At 35.7% G+C, this 12,107-nt stretch overlaps 2 protein-coding genes across 2 annotated transcripts; both read left to right on the top strand.

The window, feature by feature from the left end:
• The first annotated feature begins 2,595 nt into the window (after window positions 1–2,595).
• On the top strand, window positions 2,596–3,495 carry Tsp_04264 (putative LIM domain protein). Its single transcript, XM_003375030.1, has one exon. It carries the CDS (start codon window positions 2,611–2,613, stop codon window positions 3,493–3,495), a length of 885 nt encoding a protein of 294 aa, XP_003375078.1. The 5' UTR covers window positions 2,596–2,610.
• A 271-nt stretch (window positions 3,496–3,766) lies between these two features.
• Tsp_04265 (conserved hypothetical protein) lies at window positions 3,767–4,675 on the top strand. Its single transcript, XM_003375031.1, has 3 exons — window positions 3,767–3,960; window positions 4,278–4,501; window positions 4,548–4,675. Exons 1-3 carry the CDS (start codon window positions 3,767–3,769, stop codon window positions 4,673–4,675), a joined length of 546 nt encoding a protein of 181 aa, XP_003375079.1.
• Window positions 4,676–12,107: the final 7,432 nt, after the last annotated feature.

Here is a 12,107-nt window from a genome sequence, read left to right on the forward strand (position 1 = left end):
TGAAAAAAAAGTGACAACTGATCAGATAAAATTTCAATCTGAATCTTAACGGCAATGATGGATAATAAATAGCAGTAATAAAAGTGCAAAGTCGTCGAATGCAATGCTGTCTGTCCCTGTGCTTCGCACTAACCAGCACCCATAGAGAGTCCCATTTCATAGAAATAAGCCAACGCATGCAGTCGACATCTGCACGCCTGCATATGCATGAAAGCAAGTAAGCAAGCAAGCAAGCAGGCAGGCAGGCAGGCAGGCGACTGGTGTAAAAATGTGATTGATTTTGCAAACTGCCAAAACGTATGAGCGATATAATGTGCTTGTTGTTGTTACAAACGATCACTTTTCAATTCTTTTTTCTTTCAACAATTTAACAATTTGCCATTTGAAAATTTGCAAAATAAGTTTGTTGCATAAGAACGAACGGATGAATGAATTAATTGACTGATTGAACTTCATTTTCTTTTGTTGTTGTTCATTCAGTAGAAAAGCTCACAAATAAGCATAGGCGTTCCATAGAAAGGAAACAACTTGTATAAAATATTTAAAATTTAAAAGTAAAAAGAGAGAAGGGTATTTGTGTTGTTGTTGTTGTTGTACAATGGAAAAATGTACTGCAGCAATTGACTGTGAAGAGAAGAAAAATGAATAAGCAAACATCATCAAAAGTAAACAATAATAATAATAATACAACAGCTTTACAACGCCCATGTCACATGTCAGATGTAGTTGCTTCCAAAAAGATAGAATCGAAAAACATGAGATAAACAATTAAAAAGTGTTTTTCCACAGACAACAAACAGCACAGCTGATGCAATTATATTTGCAAATTTGATCAGATGCTCAAGTGGAAGTAAAAGGAAGCAACGAGAAAAAAAATATGAGAAATGAAAAATTTTTTGAAAAAAAAATTATGAAAAACAATACTACCCAAATAGCTTTTCCAAAAACACAACTGATGAGAAAGTATTTCTAAAATGTGTGCAAATGTCAAATTAAACGAATGTGTTGAAACTAGCGCAACTGACGAAACGGAAAGGCAAAAATAGATGGATGGATAGCACACATAGTATAGAATGCAGAAAATGGCTAAATGAGAAATTGCTCTCTTCCATCTATAAACAGAAATAAAAATTCTTCCAAAAATTCCCATTGAAAATAATAATAAGATGTGCAACAACGACAAAAAAAATACACACACACGTATATATACATATATATTCTCAACGCAAATGCACATTCCACAACATAGCAACGAATAGAGGTGACCTAACCGACCAAAATCAACCCCGTACAAGGGGGAGGGGGAGGGGCGTTGTCGTCAGTCTGTACTGTGTCGTGCATGACGACGTGCATGATCATCATCACTGCTGCTATTGCTACTACTACTACAACCGGCTCTGTAGTTAAGTAGATGATGTTGTGACAACCTGTCGTCGTCATACTGGCGTCATCATCCAGAATCCAACAAAAACAGGATCGAAACTGACTCATGCCGAAGGTTAGTCAATTGATTATTATTAGCCAGACGAAACAGTAACAGTGACAAAGTGTTGAAAAGAAAAAGCCGAACTAGAGCAAACGAGTAAAGGTGAAATTAAAAAAGAAAACAAAATATAAACTGCAAACTCCTCCAGCACCATTACTATTTCAACCCGTGTGAAGATTGTAGAAATAATTCGCTACTGTAAATGAGCGTTGTTTATATAAATAATTCATCTAACAATTATATACAACTGATAATTAATAAAATTGCTGCTAATGATAACCATAGTACGTCTCTCTACTGCTGCCACTAGTTGTTGATTCTGTTAGCAGTAGTAGTAGTAGTAGTAGTAGTAGTAGTAGTAGTAGGAGTTAGTATGTATAAGAACACGTAAGTATAAATAATAATAATGATGATGATGATATATGTGTATGTGTATGTGTATGTGTATGTATATATATATATTATATAGTTTGCTAGTATATATATATATATATATATATAGTGGCAATTGATTGGAGAGCAATTTTTATTGGGCTTCTTCTCAGGCGGTTTGTGATGCTGATGTCGCATTGAAAGGCGGTCGCGCGTTTCGGCAAGCCCGCGCAATAGCCGTCACGTGGCGCTGCCTCCTGCGTATCATTTGTTTACGGCTACGTTCTCGGCGGCCAAGTTAGCGGCGGCTAACTATCGACTTGAGCAGGGATTGCCGCGGCTGCAACGTACTACTCTGCTCTGTGTTTCTCACTCACTACTTACTCATTTACTCTCTTTCTCTCCCTCTCGTTCTCTCTTCTTTGTATTCGTGAATATGTTTTATTTGAATTATTATTTTATCTCATAATTTCTATTCTCTCTCTCTCTCTCTCACTATGCATACATACATATATATGTATGTATGTATGTATGTATGGAGTTTAATAATTTTCGAAAATGAAGTAGAAGAGGAGAGAAAATTATTTTCCAATAGAACTTAGTTGTTGTAAAATTAAAATAACAAATAAATTTGATTTTCCACAAATTATAATAAAGTGTAATTTTGTATTTCCGTTTACGCACAGGGTACGTTGGAAAGAAGGAAAAGAGAAAAAAATGAACGAGAAAATGATTGTGGAAAATATTTGAATATGGCAACGATGAACAAGCAACAAGCTGCAGCCGGCGAGTTCAAGTGCTGGAATTGTGAACAGTCGCTTACTGGGCAGAGGTATATCCTGCGCGACGAGCACCCCCACTGTGTGAAATGCTACGAATCGCTGTTTGCCAATACGTGCGACGAATGCGGCAAGCCGATCGGCATCGACAGCAAAGACCTCACCTACAAGGAGAAACACTGGCACGAAAATTGCTTCTTGTGCAGCATGTGCAAAATTTCCCTGGTCGACAAGCCGTTCGGCTGCAAAAACGACCGTATCTTCTGCGCCAACTGTTACGACCAAGCTTTCGCGACCCGCTGCGACGCCTGCGGCGAGATATTCCGCGCCGGCATGAAAAAGATGGAATACAAGGGCAAGGAGTGGCACGACAAGTGTTTCTGTTGCGCGATTTGCAAAACGCCCATCGGCACGCGCAGCTTCATACCCAAAAATGACGAGGTCTACTGCGCCGGATGTTTCGAGGAAAAGTTCGCCACACGGTGTACCAAGTGCAAGCAGGTGATCACAAGCGGCGGCGTCACGTACAAAAACGAGCCCTGGCACAGGGAATGTTTCGGCTGTGCCAACTGCGGCTGCAGTCTAGCCGGTCACCGGTTCACATCCAAGGACGACAAGCCCTACTGTGCCGACTGTTTCGGCGAGCTGTTCGCCAAACGGTGCATCGAATGCACCAAACCGATCACCGCCATCGGCGGCACCAAGTTCATCTCGTTCGAAGATCGCCACTGGCACAACGACTGCTTCAAATGTGCCCAGTGCGAGATGTCGCTCGTCGGCCAGGGCTTCATCACCGACGGACCAGATATTCTCTGCCCCGAGTGCGCCAAAGCCAAACTCATGGCCCAACACGCATAGTTGTTTGTTGTCGAAAGAAGCTTTTATGGTTCTCTAAAATTTCCAACGTCCCCCCCCCTCAACCCCGAAACACACACACACATACCAACCCACGAACACGGCCCCGCCCCTTCTTTCTTCTAATTTGTCCTGTTGCTAGTCTCTCGCTGCCTAGAGCAGAAGCTGATGGAGCTGCTATTATTACAATATATTTTATTTTCAATGCGATTATTTTTATTCTCTCGTTAGCGTTTCGGCCGAAAAAGGCGAAGCGAAAAGAACGTTAATTTTCATGCAAGCTTTGTATGGTCCGTCAACTTGCAGGACAAAAATCACCAAACCGCTTGGATTTTTTCCTTGTCACCACACCCTCATGACCGTGGTCGTCGTCATGATCATGATCGTCCTCACCACCGCCGTCTCCTCCTCCTCCTCCTCCTCCTCCTCATCATCATCATCTTCTCATCACCGCTACAACTTTTGTCGGTTAGACGAATTTTACGTTTAGTGTGCGTAAGCTTCGTTTGCTCTCTTTTGTTTTTTTTCTTTTTTGAAAGTTTTTATTTGCTCTTTGAAATTGAAATTTACAAAAAATTACCATTATTTTTTGTTATTTTTATTATTGTTCCTGCTGCTGCCGCTGCTGCTTTTGTTAATTATTTCAATCATTTATTATTATTATTATTATTATTATATTACGTTTTCTGAACGATCATTTGACAATTCATCAACGCCATGCTGACAGTACGGCCACTTTTAGAAACCAGTTTTATATAATTTCAGTTATTATTATTATTTATAAGAGCAAATATGAAAGAAGAAACAATATCGTCCAAGCTTCATCAGCATCACCATTATGTTTTCACGTCATGTCGAGTTTGTTTATATAAAAGCACAAAGCTGTTCAAGTTATGCAGAAAGAAGATATATAATGCTAGTGCCAATAGTGCGCAACAGTTAATTATTTGCAAAAATAAAAAAGATGAAGAAGAAGAAGAAGAAGCAGAAGCAGAAGCTAACATGCAAAGTAACAATGGAAGAGGAAGAAAAGTAGTATAATAAAATAAAAGTAGAGACGTCTTTTGCATGGCAAGAAGAACGGCAGCAGCGTGTTTGGCTCGTCGTCGGTCCGGTCAGCACCCGCCGCAAACGTCAATCAAAAGTAGAGCAAACGTTGTTAGCTAACAGCACGATGCTTTAGACAACACACACACACACACACACACACACACCCGACCTTACTTTTTCAAAAACTCAAATTTATAAATATTCATATATATATAGAAGAGGGAGAGATGAATAGGTAGATATATAGACGTTGGCATATATAATATCGGTAACAGGCACGGTGAAATTCTTGAGCAAAATGCTTTCCTTTCCGTCATGCATCATACTAATCATCCTTCCTACCCAATCATAGATATTATGCGTGTACATGATATGTTTTGCTTTATTATTATTGTTGTTGTTTAAATTTATTAACACTCTCCACTAGTTAGCTCATGATTCACACACAATTTGCGTCACCAATAGATAAGGATAAAAAAGAATGGCTGTCATTTAGTGACTTGACAATGAGCAGAGAATTTGCTGTTTTAGTACACACATTCAGGAAAGAAGAACAATTTCAAAAAAAATGCCAACAAACAATTCCGTCATCACGAAACGAATTTGCAACGCAACAAAATGGAAAACAGAAAAAACGTACATTAATATTATTATTGACACGCTCGACTATGGCAATTAAAACGGTCTAGCAGGAAGGGGGGTCGATCATATTATATACGTGATCCGCGTGTTTGCTTTGGCTAATTATTAATTATTTATTCCATTATTTTTGCACAATTATGTAGCACCTTACGCGCTCGAATGACGCCATTTGCAGCTAATGAAACATTTGATTTGAATTGAATGGAGTGATGTCGTTAGAAACAAAAAAGAAACTTTGAAATATGCAAACGTAGTAGTATTTCAGTGAATGTGTTTCTTTTAAAAAAACACCCAAACTTGTCAATAATAAGTAAAAAAAAACAAATATAGCATTCTTCGGTTGGTTAGTTCGTTGAACTCACTCAAAAAAATAATAATAACAAAAATGAACTTCAAGTTTGATTGATTGAATTTGTCAGATTTCGGCTTGAATCTCAGTTCAGCTTGAAGAAAAGGAAGCAAAGGAGAAAATTATGATTATTACAGCAATTCAACAAAAATCACTGTCGTCCGTCAATCGATTAATGCCAACTTCCCATTACAAAAATGCAAACTTTTGACCCTTCTGTATGTTTGTTGATTGGGGGAAAAATTAATAATAATCTGCCTCAACCGGGCAAAGAGATTCGTTGTGCGAAGAGCGTTGATCGATTTCACAAAATCATTGTTGCAAAGCCAAGAAAAAAAACATCTCAAATTTTTGCAAAAACGATCGTCGTCTGCTTCTGAATGCACAGTTGGGAAAATTGGGAATGAAGAAAACGGACGGCTGACTTGAATTAATTAGCCTCTTCTCGGGCATGCAACAATTACCGTAAACTGACGGCAGTGATGGAAAAGAGCATCGTGGTCACTACTTACTTGGTAGTAGTGAAACAAAAATACACTCAATCTGACAATGCATCTGTTGGAAAAGGGCTTAGAATTGGAAAATTTGCAAAACACAACCTTCATCACATGAACAGAAAAAGAAGAAAAAGATGAATCGAATAAAAATAAAAAAAAATAAAACAGAAACAACAACAATATGTGATAAGTGAGCATGTTCGGATAGATTTGGATTAGCTCTGTTTGTTTATGTATGCAAGCACAGTTTGGGCTTGGTTTGCAAGTTTAAAATGTTCAAATAAACATGATCAACATTACAACACGTTCAAAAATGCATTCTGAACATAATAAATAGTTTATAAATAGATTTTCAACAGCAAAAGCCAGTATTGACCAGTGCGGCGGCAGCTTTTGGTCGTAACGCAACAAGCGGCGCCGCCCTCATCGATCGAGGTGCTTCGCACAGTATGCACATATCCACATGAGACTTATCCCCGCAGCTGGCGTATCGCTTGAACAGACCGCCGGACCGAACTGGACCGGATAGTCACGCCTTCTGCCAATCGACAATTGTTCATTACATCTTTTCCCAAGCGACGTTCAACAGCAGCGTCCATGCATAATTTCCATAAAACGCACAACATATCATCCCGCATTCATCGGATCCTAACGTCACGTTTGTTGAATAATATAGCAATGGAAAACTTTTATTCTTTCAGTTTCAGTTGTTTGGTAGACGTTCACAAAGAAGGAACCCTGTCCAGATAAGGAATAGGCTGTGAATTGAGATGAACGAAAAGTGAGAAGAAAAAACCGATGATCATCATCACCACAGCCAGTTAATTGCTTGATTATTTTCAACTCGCGGATTTGAAGAAAATCAACTTTTGCAAAATGTCAACCACAATATAAGTACACAACTTTTACAAAAAAATTAAGTAAAATTATATTTAAAATTTTTCAAAAAAAAAACATCCCATCAATAGTATACGAGTATTGCTGTATGCACAGTTTTGTCTGTTTGCAAATGAAAAAAGTATTATTGAAAATTTGTTAAAAAAACAAAATGGGATTGATGGAAGAAGGGCATGTACCATGGAAATGTTGGCAGCGTTGATCAATCATCATTAAAATTAAAATTCAAACAGAAATTGATAAAACATAATTTCCATCCCAACCACGCAAATTCCATTTTCAACTACTACAATTCGATTATCAACATTTCGCATTTTTTTTCTTCTCTCGTGCGTGCGTATCCTGTGATGAAAATATTCGAAATATTAAATTTCAAGTTATGTTTTCTGTTCAAGTGCTGCTAATTCACCAAAAAAAACGAGAAGAAGATAACACTTGTGGTATTTTTTGTGCATTTTCACAATTTTCCCATCCACTGTGGCGAGAGCGAGAAAAAGCGATGCTAATTTGAATTCAATCGACCAAACGAACAGAAGAGATGCAACAATTGAAGACGGTTTTGAATATTGCGGGCGTGCAAGATGCAGATCATGCTTTTTGCAAAATTGCCAAATCGATGATCAAAGCAACCTGTTTTGCAAAGTTCAGCAGACTTTAATTATATTGGAAGAAAGCCATTTTTCATTCAATTCTCGCCTGCTCGTAAATTTATTCTTTCAAAAGGGGCTTTTTTTCACCACCACCAAAGCATTATTATATGCAAAACACGCAATTCAACTTTTGTTGACCGAAAACTTGTTGACATTCATCGACAATAGTAGCAGGCACAGAAATTGCAATTTTCACTTGATATGATGATTGCAAGCGGTTTGCAAAGCTTACAGAATTTCCAGGTGAAAATATTCACAGTCCAAACGTGAAAGTCAATAATATTATGCACCTTCATATTTAGCCCAACAACAAACTCTGATAACAGCATTAACATATGCGATCAACTACATATATTTTTGAAAAAAAATGTAGATATATTTTCAAATTATTTTCTCTTTATGACATGTTCCGTGAGATTTGATGCCAGAAAACCGGAAAATAATAAAAATTCGGTCACGAAGAGGAGAAATAAATTGCAAAAATTCTAGAAAAGCAGTTACAGTTGCCTCTGATATTGAACATGTTTACCCCGTGGGCAATATATACATTAGATCGATCATATTCTTTTTTCAAATAAGCAGCAATTCATTATAAATATTTCACCAATATATATACATATATATTTATACATGTGTGCACATACATAACAACTGGCCTATCTACTTTCTCCTGCTACCTTGACGCATTGTGTTCCACTTGTCAACTTGTAGCATATTTGGCATGTTTTCACGTTTAATGGAGAAAATTTTTAAAAAGATGCTTATAATGGAAAATACCTCTTCTTCTTATTCGATATAATAAACATGTTTTTGTTGTTAAAAGTGGTCTAATTTTTTGTCAGCTTTAAAACACTACAGGCTAAAGTGGTGCTCGCGATTATCGTCCCAAACCTGCCTAGCCTGAAGCGAACAAGTTCCAGCGTTCTCTACAAAGCAAGCCCGCCTTTCGCTTCAATTTCCAACTGCATCACTGCACTACTTCATTTTTTATGTCGCCTTCAAATAACCTAAAGCTGATTTCATTCATCTTGAAACGTTGTTTCATGGAAGACAAAAAAAAGTCCATCTCCTCCACATTCCCTTGGATCAAAAAAATGCCGACTTGGTAGCATTCAGAAGCAACGTCCATTAGCACAACATCTGCAACCAAGTTGCGCCAAAGACTGATCACTTTTCATGAGATAACAATCTGCTTGTCAAATACGTCAAAAATTGGCTATTCTATTCTTACCAGCTGTAAACATCTGAACTGACCAAAAAAACTGCAACCACTCGTATTATATTCACGGAGAGAGTGGTTTTAATGACCGTTATTTATTTATACTAACTTTGACAAGTGGCAATAAAATTACTATGCAATAAATCACTGTTAAACTAAACTACAATGATCAGCTGTGTAACGTTGTTCGATGCTGTTTCTATTTTCTAAGTGAAAATCCTCTCTGAATAGTATGTTTTTCGTTATTTTGCAAAAAAGCCTTATAACGTCAAAGTTATGCCAATTTCTATTTTCTTAATATTTACATCAGTTCGTGAAAAGCGATAAAAAAAGGGAAATGAAGAACATACTTTTTACATCTGAGAAATTAATTTGAATGAATTACAGTATAACAAATGGAACCTGACAATACAGTATTCCTTTTGAAAAGAATCATTCTTGATTTGTCATCTGCAATCACGAACAACAACGTGTAAATATATTTACGTTTCTGTTTTATATTTTGATGCAATGCTCAACGAAGCAAAAATAAACGACAAATCCTACGATTGTAGGTGTTTTTGAAAAATATTTCAGGCACACATGCAATGTTTCCAATCAACTATGATGCTAGGAAATTAGTAAACACCGGGACAAGTTCTGCTAAGTCAAAATAAACAATCGAATCCATTGCTCAATTCATAAATGCTGACAACATACGATGATTATTGTATGTAGTATGAATAAAAAAATCACAACTATTATATATTCTTTCACATTATTATATTACTATTTGCACAGATAATTCTGAATTATATATATAAGAATAAATAGAAAACGGCAGTTCACATTGTTCAGCAGAGGCTGACTAGGTGACAAAAACACTTTTCCAACATTCCCAATTGTTACTGACCTCTGCCGAGATCGTCACGGATGTACGGTTCAATGCAATTCGACAACTACATTGCCAAATGACCAGACATTATACTTCACACATGGATGACCAACAACCCATTGGACCGTCCTGCTGTACAACATTGCAAAGAACAAAGTTTGTCTGTACCTTATTCAAAACGAATCGCGCGATTGAAAAAGAAATTAAAAGCATATCATTTTTGCAAATTTCTTTGAAAAACAAATTTGTGATTCATTTTTCATTACGTGATTCAAAACCGAACAAACACCACACTGCTAACAATAAAGCTGTTGAAATAATTTGACCATTGACAAAATATGCACACAGAAAATTACAAAACTTCAACAATTTTAACAATACAACATCCGCGATCAAAGGGGACATTTGCAATTATGATTCCTTTATTATCAACTTTCATTGGTGTTGTTTTAATTTCTTGTTTGAAAGAAAGAAAAAACATGATGATAATTCATTGGAAACTTGATTATAATAAAATAAAATTGAAAATCAATATGGAAAAAATAATATGGATATATGTATTCCCAAAGTATCGTTTCGCTTAATGAAAAAGAAGAAGAAGATTTAACTTTCCAAAAATCTCATTTACTCGGCACTATGTCACAAAAAAATATATGCATATATATTTGACCGTTTACGACGAGTGTAAAAGCAATCACATTCTTCATTTTATTTATTCCAGCGGTGCAATTAAACCATCGTGAAGTACAACTAAATTTACACTTAGAAAAGTAATGATCATAAAAAATAATAAAGCAGATGTTGAAAAAGTGTTCAAAGTCAATCCTGCCGTGAGAAACAACATCAGAGCATGCTTTGAGATATAGGAAAGGGAAAAACTGAAATTTGAATTTTTTCCTAATAAACATTTTACGATAATTGGACGTTTGGAAAAGAAAAAACAAAGAGAGATTGAGAATCATTGAGTTAGAAATAAATCATTTTTATTGCGCTTCACTAAAAAGATCTAGACGTCTGGTTCAGACAATAAAAAACAATTACAAGAAGAATAAGAAGCCGTTTTATTCTGTTTGAAAATAAAATAAAACGTCTAGTGGTGCAACAATGAAAGAGTATGTAGAAATGAAAAAAAAGGAAATAATTTACATCTTAACACCAACATCTGTATAAGCCTTTGAACAAAAAAAACCACACTACATCCTACTTCCAAAGACAAGATCAAAGTTGATGGAATATTGATCTATTTTACAGCTTTGAGAAGACTTATATTCAAATATTCATTAATTTGAACAACGAACAAAGCAAAGGATCACCTGAAATGCGCAAACACTATTATTCTTTGAAATCTGTAAAAACTGGTGAGCAGTTTTAATTAATATATTTCACAAAAAGCCAATCGGATATTTGTAAAAAAGAAAATCAATCGATTTGCTCGTGAAGTAGGTAGGTGAAATAATTATTCCACTTTTCAATTTTAATTTCATAATTTCAAAAAAAAAGACAAGAAGATAAACACTTTTAGATGGTCGTTAAAATGATTGCCTTCCTCTCTGATCACTACTTCACTTCACACGCAATAAATTGTCAAAGAATTCCTCAATGGCTTGTATTATGGAATAAAAAATAAATCTGCGACAATGGAGTTATAAGTGAATTGTTTACATCGTGTGAATATGTTGCTTGAAATGTGGAAATGTATTTACCTTCAACAAAATGATGAAAGAGATTTTTTTCCAGTAAAAACTTTTGCATTCAACAGTCACAATTCAGATGGTGAATCAGAAACTTTTTCACAATTAAACATCGCGTAAACATTTGCGGAATAATTAAAAATTAGCATTAAATTCACTGACTTTTTTGTTACGGTTGCAAACAAGTTGAAATGCAGAGAAAAAAAGAAAGTTCAGCGGAAATTACATTGTATTTGTAATAGAATAAAATAATAATAAGAATAACAAACATAAATCACCTAGGTAAATATAATTTGTATTTGAAATTCCTTGTTCCAGAACGTTATTGATTGATAAAATTGCAAACGATCCCCTTTTATGTCTTCAAATAATAGAAAGCAATTCTCGTTAATGGAAATCACTTTTCCTAAGCAAACACTGTTTCACATTTGCATAACAAACAAGTTGAACACATTGGCACCGAGTGCACTGAAAACTGATGAGCAAATTTTCACTGTACACTGTAAAATGCTGAAAATGAGCCCAGAAGCAGCGCAACTTCGATTTTCAATTTTCAACGCAAATTTTCACACAATTAAAAAAAGTAAGCTTAATTCCAACATGTTGCTTCTTGAAAACGGACGACAATTTAACGTTTCATTGAAACAGACAGAAAAAAGAACCACAAGCACTAACACATCACGCAATCAATTATTACTGAATAATTTAAATTACAAACAACGTATAATTTGCAAATTAATTTTCAC

Source organism: Trichinella spiralis (genome assembly GCF_000181795.1).
Source record: "Trichinella spiralis strain ISS 195 chromosome Unknown Scfld5, whole genome shotgun sequence".
NCBI classification, from domain to species: Eukaryota; Metazoa; Nematoda; class Enoplea; order Trichinellida; family Trichinellidae; genus Trichinella; species Trichinella spiralis.

Coding starts and splice junctions, on each gene's coding strand:
- Tsp_04265 (XM_003375031.1), top strand. CDS start 3,767: ATGCAAGCTTTGTATGGTCCGTCAACTTGCAGGACAAAAATCACCAAA. Junction 3,961..4,277: donor CACCGCTACAACTTTTGTCG/GTTAGACGAATT, acceptor ATTATTTATAAG/AGCAAATATGAAAGAAGAAA. Junction 4,502..4,547: donor AGCAGAAGCTAACATGCAAA/GTAACAATGGAA, acceptor AAATAAAAGTAG/AGACGTCTTTTGCATGGCAA.
- Tsp_04264 (XM_003375030.1), top strand. CDS start 2,611: ATGGCAACGATGAACAAGCAACAAGCTGCAGCCGGCGAGTTCAAGTGC.